We start from the raw sequence: 11214 nt of genomic DNA, 5'->3' as shown, positions 1-11214 counted from the left end.
CAAATGATCCTCAAGTTCTAACCAATGTCCAACCACCAAATAGCTTTTTCTAACATATATTCTATGCCATTTCTCAATTCACTATTTCATTTGTATCAAATAAAATGTTAAATGACTCAGACTCAGGATGTAGCTCAGTGGTAGAACATGCAAGAGGTCCTGAGTTCAATCCTCAGCATCATCACCCCCAAAAATCTTTCAACTATATTGAAGCAAAGCTGTAACATACTCATATATCATACTGAGTCCTTGTTCATCCAAAAGAAAGTAGAAATAGCTATCCAGTTGTGATGGGCAATTGCCAGTGATACCATGGAACGTCTGATGTTCCTGATGATCCCCAGAGAGCAGTTTTTTAAGTGTGAAATTGTTCTATCATTTTATTTTGAAATAAGAAAATGAGTCCCTGTCTTATTTTCAAGGCCCTTGCTTACTTAGTGTATTAAGGTCAACACACTTCACTGCTTTGGTATTTAAATGGCATTTACTAAATGTCACTTACCCATATGGTTCATGAGATCATATGTCAATGACCTAATGCAGTTTGTAATGCTAGTTTCTTAAAAGCTCCATAATACCTTATCCTTGATTATGGGTATGAAGTTATTCATAGCAATGCTATTAAGAAAACTTGCACTTGACTTTAACTTTGTAGAATGCTATTGGCAGTGACCTGCCTCTCACAGGATTTGTGGTGTTCTCAAAAGCAAATTAGAATGGTCTGCAAATGGCCCTGTTACTTAGGAATACAGCAGATGGAACACACATATGTGGTAATGGGAGGTGTTGGAACTGATCTTTTCTGGGCTCTTTCCTCCTCCCCAACTCATTATTAATGATGCCAGGAGTATATCAATCATCTGTGGATGACATAATTGAGTCATATTCTCTTGAGTTTGTCACACTATTCTTACACTCTTCACTTTGGTAAGTTTTTATGTTGAGATCTTTGCTTGATGAATTAATGTTTTTGAATCCTTCAATTGATGTGTAATATTTCCCATTTACATTTACATTTGCTGGATTCTTGATGCCATTTCCTGCCCCCCTCTCATACTTATTCCCCATGACAGGAAAGTCATCATGGCATGCACATGGACAGGACATTAAACTCCATAAAAACCAGCACTTTGTCCTCTCCTATATCCTTAGCACACAGGAGGTATTCAGTAAGCATATGAGTAAGTAGATGAACAAATCAAATTAAGATCACCATATGACATGAAGGAACAAAAGAAAACAGATTGAATCTTATTCTGATACAAGAGACTGAAACCAGAATGCAGTGTGTTGGATGAACAGGTTCCATCTCTGTGAGGTTGAAGCCACACCTCGGTGTTGTGGGGAAAAATTGAAGCAATGTAAGTGAAAACTTATGAACACAGAAAAGAGTCTAGAATGTGAGGAGGATCTGTGAAGAATAGTAAATTAGCAATTAAGTTATGGTATGGAATTGCAGTAATCCAGGGGTCAACCTCAGAGCAGGGTGCATTATTTTTTGAATGAATATGGTCATGATTCAGGCCTGTTATAGTTTGGATGTGAGGTGTCCCCCAAAAGCTCATGTGTGAGACAGTACAAGAATATTCAGAGGTAAAATGCTTGGGTTATGAGAGCCTTAACCCAATCAGTGGATTAATCCCCCGATGGGATTAACTTGGTGGGAACTGAAGGCAGATCAGGTGGCTGGAGGAGGTCATTGGGGGTGTGCCTTTGGGGCATATATTTTGTATCTGGTGAGTGGAGTCTCTCTCTCTCTCTCTCTCTCTCTCTCTCTCTCTGCTTTCTGGACATCGTGTGAGCTGCTTCCTTCTGTCACACTCTTCTGCCATGATGTTCTGCCTCACCTCAAGCCCCGAGGAATGGAGCCTGCTGTCTGTGGAACTGAGATCTTTGAAACCTTGAGCCCCCAAATAAATTTTTTCTCCTCTACAATTGTTCTGGTTGGGTCTTTTTAGTCACAGCAGCAAAAAAGCTGACTAAAACAAGATCTCACAGATTAGAGATGGTAAAGGACATCACTAAACTGCAACCTGAGAGGAGAGCGATTCATTGCAAAGAACTGACAAATACAAAAAGCATTTTTATTGATTTTATTATTAGATGTTAAACCAATAATATAGAAACTAACATTTACCCAGGGTAAAAAAAAACAAGTTTTTTTTTTTCATTTTCAGTGTTTCTAAGTTAAGTCACATACCCAGATGAAATAAGTCCAGATCAGCTTCCTTTGGTTTCACAGATTCTTTCCAAAAACAATTCTAGACTATTCCACTTTCCCTCTATAGTTAGAGTTCAAATCAGAAACTTGAGAAATGGAAAGTGGCCAGACTAGACCAAAAGCAAATAATTGAGCTGTGTGACCTTTTTCCAAATTAGAGTATACATCTGTCTCCTGAAAAGAAATTATGGCACATAGGCATTCTCATTGCTTACACTTCAGAAAAAAAATCTTTCAACACATAACACAAAGTAACTAATTGCATGGTTTTAATATACAATAAATTGTCCAGGAGTGCAATTTGCTGTATAAGTCAAGCAAGACTATTTGTTGTTGTTGTTGTTGTTCAAAACATTACCAAGCAAGCCAACTAATTGTACCCTTTTAATATGACCCTTCCCACTTCAGAAAGTTGTATCTAATGACAACACTAACATCTTCTGTTGCCAACACAACACACATCAATCTGCAGCTGTAGCTAGTGATTCCACAGGCAGGTATTGCATAAAAGCATCGAACACCTTATCTTCTAGGGTAACTATACCCATTCTTTCTAAATTTTTAAATACATTTTATTAAATTTGCTTTGCTTTCCCTCTGTTTTATTTTACAGTTTGGGGTACTATATCCATTGTTAAAATTCTATGTGTACATAGATTATATTAACTTTGGCTTTCATCTCAGGATATCCAGAATAAAATATTTGCTATAAAAGAGAGATTAAGCCTGACAGGGTTAAAAGAAGCACTAATTTCATCCAGCACTCTCACTCTACAATGAAACTGAGGTTCAGAGAGATGATATAACTTGCTCAAGCCCACAAAGCAAGCTAATGACCAGAGGGATTCTAGGAGATACCTAGGGGACACCTAGTGCTCCTTCCAACACACCACGAGATCTCAAAAAGGTGATGCCATAAATGCACAAAGAGAGAAAATTAAATTCACACCTCAGAGAGATCAGTGGCCATTGGATTCAAAGAAAAGAGACTAAGGAAGTCCTCCCACCCCCAGGACAGGGGCAAGATGCTCTGGAGAAGTTTTTTGTTCTGCCCATCTGAAAAGCATCAGGTACTGAACTTCAGCAAACTAAGATGTGTCCAATTCAAAATTTCTCTCTAAAAGGTGTATGGAAACAGCAGTCAATGGTAAGGGCTCAGGTGTAAGGATGGATTGAGAAGAGGAGGCAGGGCAGAAAGAACATCATGCTTCTAGAGAAATCACAGTTCCTTATTATCTTGAATGTGAACTTTCAAGAGTACTTCACAGTAAACAAGTCAAGCGAGAAAAGCTCAATTTAAAATAGATAAATGATGCCCTGAGTTTTACTTCTTAAGTTCTAGTATTTTTAGTCAGTTGGAGTTTATAGGAGGAAGAATAGGTAAAGAACAGGTACCATACGTAACTTGTATATTTAACATGTACATTTAAACTGTTTAAGACATTTCTAAGTAGATAATGCAAGGTGATCAACATTTATCTCAAAGCTGCATCTAATCAAATTACTGCTCTGTGTTTATGAAGCAAGAAACTTCTCAACTAAGTGACTTCCACATTTGGTACTCCACAAAGCCAAAATGGGTAACTCTCAAAGCAAAAACAGAAAAAGCAAGCCAACAAAGTGACATACTTTTAAATTATTACAGGTTACACTTAGTCTGACATCACTGCTACTAATATGATTGGTGTTGTCTTCCAAACCTTAAAATGCAATTAGAGCACCCATTTTTTTTTCAGGTTAAAAGCTGATACTAACAATTATAACATGTATGATCAACCTATAAGCTAAAATGCCCTTTCTTTTGGATTCAGCATGTTAAAGACTTTGCACTCTTGTTCATATAGTTGCTATAAAAGAACCTAGTATTTCAAGATGGAAATCCTGAATCTTTGTAATGGACTTTGCTTCAAATGAATATGATCCTAAATGCCTATGCAATCGTTTTTTTATGAAATTAATGGAATTTGTATCTATAAAATAAAATAAAATGCAATATATCTAAAATTACAGATGCGCTAAGCCAAAACATTTAACTCTGTGTGTAGAGGGATACACAGAATGCCAGTTCACATCATGCTAACTGAAGTCGGAGGCGGACAAGGCAGGCAGCAGGAGGCCCAGGGGAAAGGTGGCTGCAATGATGCACTACATGCGGTGGCATAGGACCACCCGTGGTGGTTTTAAAACCCTGTGGAGAAAAACAAACAGTTCATCACTATGACCAGTTCCTTAGAGTTTTCTTTTGGAAGTATATAAACGTAAAAGGGGTGATTGATCTAGGTTTACAGCAATTAAACCTCTCAACTAGAGGCTCTTCCGGCATGGGTCCCATCCGTGAGAGGACCCAGAAATGGATGATAGGAAGGGAAGGGATATTCTCTAAGGAGCCAAACACTCATGGTGCTGCACAATGCTGAATACTAGGAAGAGTATTCAAAAGCAGAAAACTCAATCCGTCTTAACTATCCTGCTTACTTGGCAATGTACATCTTATTGGAGAAGGACTCCGACTTCGAGATATCTGAAAAATAAGACAAATTGTAATGTGAAACACACAGTAGACAGAGCTCAAAGGATGAACCCTTTTGACGTGTTCTTTTTTTCCCCCTAAAACTATCTAATTAGTTGCTCCAAGGCCCTTTAGAACTATGATTTCTCCCCTGAGGCTGACCACTGTGAGTCCTTTTATGTTTTTTGAACTAAATTGGGCACTCAATTTGGTTTAAATTATAGTATTAATTATAAACTGGGTTCAATGGCCATATTGAAATTAATGCTTTTCAGAAAATAATAATTATAATAATCAATGAAATCTAAAATAATGATATAATTGTCTACTACATAGCCTCAATAAGTCATCTCATGTCTCCAAAACCCTGCCTTTAAAATCTCATCTTTAATTTCAGTAAATTTAATTTCAATATCATCACTAGCAATTAGAGAAATGCAAATCAAAACTACTCTAAGATTTCATCTCACTCCAGTCAGAATGGCAGCTATCATGAAGACAAACAACAATAAGTGTTGGCGTGGATATGGGGGAAAAGGCACAACCTTACGTTACTGATGGGACTGCAAATTGGTGCAGCCAATATGGAAAGCAGTATGGAGATTCCTTGGAACACTGGGAATGGAACCACCATTTGACCCAGCTATCCCACTCCTCGGTCTATACCAAAGGACTTAAAAACAGCATACTACAGGAACACAGCCACATCGATGTTTATAGCCACACAATTCACAATAGCTAAACTGTGGAAGCAACCTAGATGCCCTTCAGTAGATGAATGGATAAAGAAAATGTGGTATATATACACAATGGAATACTATTCAGCAATAAAAGAGAATAAAATCATGTCATTTGCAGGTAAGTGGATGGAGCTGGAGAATATAATGCTAAGTGAAATTAGCCAATCCCCAAAAACCAAATGATGAATGATTTCTCTGATTTAAGAATGCTGATCCATAATATGCTGCAGGGGGGATGGGAGGATTAGATGAACTCTAGATAGGGCAAATGGGAAAAGAGGAGGGGGATGGGAGGGAGGATGGGGGTAGGAAAGACAGTGAAATGTGATGGTCATCATTACACTAAGTACATGTATGAAGATATGAAGATGTGACTCTACTTTGTGTACAACCAGAGATATTGTGCTCTATATGTATAATATGAATTGTAATGCATTCTGCTGTCATATATAACAAATTAAAATTTTTACAAAATAATTTAAAAAAGAGAAAGGTGACTCTTGTTAGCTGTGTTTTGTTTTGTTTTGTTGCCAAGGAGATCTCGCCCCTTTGGGGCTGCACCTGCTATGTTAAAGAACACTTCAGAGACATCTAATATTATCAAGTGTGGTTCTTCTCCTCCACTCTCTTCTAAAACAAGGCTGAACATACATGTAAACAAATGCTGTTTGAAGGAATAGATGATTGTTTGCCTCTCTGACATATACATGTCTTGCTCCAGTCTTGACTAAATATTATTTGTTGAATAAATGGACAGTGGTGAGTTGTAATAATGTTTCTAGGGATGCTATCTTCAAAATTTTCAGAGATGTTTTTCTGGTTTTTTTTTTTTTATCTTGATGAAAGTGTTAGTAATTCTTCCAACAACCAATACACAAAGAAACTAATTTTTCCTACTATGAAATTGGGGACAAATAAATACGTTCAATAAAGTAATGAAATCCAGATCCATTTGGATTTGGATTGGAAATGAACCATTTCCCCAAACTCACACAGTAATTGTGAGAGGAACCAGGGACCTGTGACCAGATCAGTTGACCAAGGCATCTCCTTCTCTTTTCAGAAAGCTATCTGATATCTAATGGCTAATATCAGAGACAATAAAACTACTAAGTAAGGAAAGTCTATTATTGCTTGAACTAATTAAAAATACCAAAAAAGAAAAAAACCCCACCCTCCTCTTCCTTCACTCCAGAATGGTAAAACTCCTTAGCCCACAGTAGTATAAAAATCACTTTAGGGTTAGTGATATTGCAACAAGCTCTCTTTATACCTATGAGAGACTTACAATCACCAAAGAGACTGTTGAAGCAAAGAAAACGTGGGCTGTAGGCATTTTGTGTAAAAATGATTAGACAGGTAAGTACCGTGCTTAAACCAATGCGGTTACGGGGGCAAATGGGACTTAAACTCCTGCTTCGACACCGACTCACAGCTCTCACTGAATTCCACTAAAAAAAAAGAGAGAGAGACAGAGAGAGAGAAGTAAGTAATTAAGAATGTACAAAAGAATATGCAAAAGCTGACATGGCTTCAAACAACATGCATATCCCATGAAACGAGAGGTTTACCAACAGGATTATCCTTGCCCATGACTGGTCACCAGTATGGGCTACATTCTTTTTATTTCCTATGACTGCCCAATATTTGGCAATAATTTTTCAAATAAAATCACACTAAAATGAACTTGGGGTTATTCAGATTCTTGGTACTAGAATTTTTTTAAAATTTCTTAGAGTAAACTATTAGAAACCCCATTTGAGTTTGCAAGTGTTGGAGAATATAAGCTCCAGGTGGGCAGAGATTGTGTCTACTTTATTCATTGCCAAATCCTCTAGCATTTAAGTACAGTGCTCAGGTCATAGATTTGAATAAATATCACTGAATGAAACACCACTGTTGCACATTGACTCTCTAACTGTAAATGAATGAAGACCAGAACTGTATCTCCAATTTATCTGATTGCATATATTACACATATGCTGTTTTTATTGTTTCAATAATAATACAACGATTTTATCTTACAAGTAAAATCCCTTCTTAAGATTTCTCTTTCAACTCAACCCTTTTCTTTTCCAAGTTTTTCCTTTTGGGGAATCAAAATCTTTTGATTTTGAGGTTTAAGCTTGGGCAAATGGCGGTGATATACTTGATGTGAGAGAAAGAAGATGGATAAAGGAAACTGGTGGAGAATATGAGTACAGTGGCTGCTTCCTTTCTCTCCCTGCCAAACTGCAGTGCAGCGGAGTGTTTAAGAGACAGGCAGTATTGGAGGCCAGGAAGCACACCTTATGCTCTCATAAGATCATTGTAGAGCATGTGTAGCTGTCAGATCAACAAAACCCAGTTTTGATGAGCTCCACTCTCATAGCACAAAACATTTTATTAAGATACAATCCACCACAATGGGATTTTTTAAGCTACACAAACCATTTTCCTAAGTACTTTGAAAATAAAATACATCCCTCCCCTTCACTATATGCTGCCATGAGGCAGGCACTTCCCCTATTGCCCAGTTCAAAGAGAATCGAATCAGAGACCACCCAGATGATGGTTTTGCTCTGGATCAAGGGGTTTCCCTTTAGAATTAACCCTTTTTAGATAAGGCCAGGTTCAACACTGTATCCCATGAACTATGTACAACCAGCACCTGTAGCCACCAGTTGCAGCACCCGGTCCTCCTACAACACACACATGCTCACACAATTAGACACCCAGGATTCCCTTATGAAGTCTGTTAAATTATTTAATATGTTTAGCACTTGTATAGCCCTGAATATAGAAAGCAATCTTCCAAAACTGATCTGTTCCTCTTCCCTGACTCCTCTTTTTCTCCATCCCTCCCCTTTCTACGTGTCATACCAAGGAGAGAAAAATGGCACATTCATAGTTTCCCAAAATGAAGACTTATCAGTAAAAAATTGTCAAATTGTTTCCTGAAAGTTCATTAATCACTTTCAAATGATTAGGATTATAGAAAGCCTCCAATAAGACGATTTCAAGGGTTTTCCCTTAAAATATCATAATCCCTCTAAGAAGAGGTAAATTTGACTAGTTCCATCTTATAAATAGAGCAATAAAGAAATTACTGCCAGGGAATAATGCAGAATGATGGAAGAATAAATAAAAACAATCTGCTTTTCTAAGGCCATCTTCTTCTCCTTTTTATGAAATCTTATCAAACAACTCTTCATCAACTTCTTCTATAGAATCTTTGGGTTTATAAATATTCTCGAACTTGTGAATCAAACACTGGGGATGAACTGTCATTATGCAAGGCCACCGTACAAAAGCCCCTCTCCTGGTGACAGCTTCTCCCTTCATAATGACACAGTCATTCTCCGTGAGAGCAGGCCATACGTGGTAATAGACCAAGGGAGCAGTGAAATCCGAGTCATAGCTACGGCGGTACCTACAGTAAACACAAAAGAACAGAAAAAAGAAGTTAAGCAATTATATAGCATCATCGGGGGAAACCTTGCGTGTGATGTTTCTTTTTTGATTATGCTTAGATCTAGGTAAATATGTATCCCAATCCTGTTATTAACGAGATGGCTGCAGGCTCTTAAAATAGAAACCAATGATAACTAGGACCTGTCAGGAAGTCACTTAGAGCAAGTCCTGGAGACTAATCTTATTCCTTCTCTGCCCAGGATTGTAAGATTCGCAAGACAGGGAAATGAGACTACCTGAAGTCCCATAGGCTTCCTATAAGATTCTCCATGCTGTCTCTGTGGACAAAGTAAAAGAAATACAGGTGGATGGTTTAACTTCTGCAGGTGGCCTAGAAACTAGTTCCATGATCCTATCCAAAGAGTAATGAATGGATCAACAAGAACCTGACTGAAGATATTAAAGGTTCTCTTTTAATCCTATACATCGACACGTTTACCAACAACTTGTACAAACGGAAACATGCTCAAAGGTGGGGAGGATAGGAAATGAAAAACAGATGATGATTATACAAAAATAGATCAAGAAGGCCACAAAAATAAGTTGGCTCTAATACGATAAACTAAAGGTTAATGTATATGAGGTCCTGCAATTGAGTCTAAAGAGAATTTAACTGAACAAATAAAGGAAACATGGTTTAGTCTCAACATGAGAGGAAATAAAATAGCAGGTTTTTAGTTGCCCTCAAAATGTGTGAACAGTATTTTAAGGCTAAATATGAGAAAAAAAAAAAGAAAAATGGCTGTAAGTTTGTTAACCCCCTCCACTGGTAGTTCAAACTCGCCTATATTTAATTGCAGACACTTTCATTAAAATGAATACTCAGCAGAGCATGAACTATGATTCCCTGGTTGGTTGAATCTGCAGATGGAGACCCTGGTGGATGCAGAGAGTTGAAGGTAGAAACAAAGCTGATCTTTGTTCAGAATCCCGATTTTAACTGGACAGCCATCCAGCAAGAAAGACAGGAGGTGCCTCTGGTTAAAGGCCTGTGACTGGGAGGGCAGACAGGTCTGGGAAATGGGCAAATTCTACAAACTAAAATGGGTGAAAGTTTGAGTGTTACTGTCCGTCCTCCAAAGGAGAGAGGAATAAAGGAAGGTGGATGACCATGATGACATATGCTCTGTAAATGAACCAGAAAGATCCACCTGTGATGTCATGTTCTTCCATAAGTGGAGGCATGCTGGGATCAGTGACCTAAAAGAAACTAGAAACAGATAAAAGCTGTGCTGTAAGGCAACCAGAAAGCCCAATCACTGATGTGATTTGCCTAAGCCCCCAAAAGGTATGTGGTCTCCCTCAACAATATGCTTTCAAGAGTCCTGGGTAGCCCCTTCCCCCCGACTCCATGACTCCAACAACACCCAGAGCTGATATTTCCTGAGCATGCCAGCAGTTACCTCAGCTATCCTTCTATTCCTAGGGAGTAGGCATCATTATTTCCCCCTTTGACAGAGAAGAAATTAAGGAACAGGAAAACGGAGTAGCATAACTAGGACTGCTCAGCTAACAGGAAGTGGAGCTGAGATTTGAACCCAGGCAGCCCAAGACAGAATCAGTGTTCCTGGCCTCTTCCCAGATTCTCCAGTTATAGCTAAAATTTCATCAAATCTCGATAAATGTTTAAAATTAATTTGAAAGTAAAGGGGAAGGAAGATGGCGGCGAGGGGAGTGCATTGTGCCCGTGTGCTGCTTCACTGTGTGGGAGTATGACACGTCAGGACGGCTAAAGGATATCTTGTTAGGAATTTCCAGCAATAGTGGGGTGCTCCGGAACCTGGAGGAAGGATTTCCATCGCACGAGGATCGGCTACGGGGACTCAAACGCGAGAGGTTTGTCGCACGGAGGGTAACACTGCTTATTCAGCAAATCGCCCCGCGGCTAGAGTCTGCAGCACGCGCTGGGAAACGAGGAGATAGCGACGCAGGGATACAGCGCTGCAGTTTCTGCCAGCCGTGCAAGCACCATACTCAGGGCTGAATTCTGGGTTCGAGACGGGGGAAGGAAGCGGTCCATCTCGGTTCTCCACACCGGTCAGACCACAGAGGAGGCCAGCAGCCACCATGTTGGAAAGCTGACGTCACATCCCTGTTTTCGACTGACCGCAGCTCATTCAGCCATAGAACAGGTAATTTCAGGCTGCAATTCGCCTGCGGCTTGCAGACAGATTGCTAGGGTTCAGTGCCTGGGGGCTTCTTAGAACCTGATCTTATCGGAGCGAACACCGAGCGCGGGGTGGCCGAGTTCCGGCTCCCGGAACCGTCCCGGAACCGCCCTGGCCCAGGGC

At 39.2% G+C, this 11214-nt stretch overlaps 1 protein-coding gene across 3 annotated transcripts in view; it reads right to left on the bottom strand.

Annotated features, from left to right (window-relative positions):
* Window positions 1–2131: 2131 nt before the first annotated feature.
* Spata18 (spermatogenesis associated 18) overlaps window positions 2132–11214 on the bottom strand; it is a 48734-nt gene continuing 39651 nt past the window's right edge. For all 3 annotated transcript variants that reach the window (XM_048784462.1, XM_048784461.1, XM_048784463.1), the window contains 4 exons: window positions 8759–8882; window positions 6838–6921; window positions 4697–4742; window positions 2132–4409 (listed from right to left, as the gene is read on the bottom strand). In XM_048784462.1, coding sequence (XP_048640419.1) covers window positions 4402–4409; window positions 4697–4742; window positions 6838–6921; window positions 8759–8882 — 262 coding nt within the window. In that variant the 3' untranslated portion in view covers window positions 2132–4401. The remainder of the gene's footprint in view (window positions 4410–4696; window positions 4743–6837; window positions 6922–8758; window positions 8883–11214) is intronic.

The sequence above is a fragment of the Marmota marmota genome, unplaced genomic scaffold (genome assembly GCF_001458135.2).
Source record: "Marmota marmota marmota unplaced genomic scaffold, marMar, whole genome shotgun sequence".
Lineage (NCBI taxonomy): Eukaryota > Metazoa > Chordata > Mammalia > Rodentia > Sciuridae > Marmota > Marmota marmota.
The sequence above is the reverse complement of the archived record's forward strand: the minus strand, read 5'-3'. Positions and strand labels throughout refer to the sequence as shown.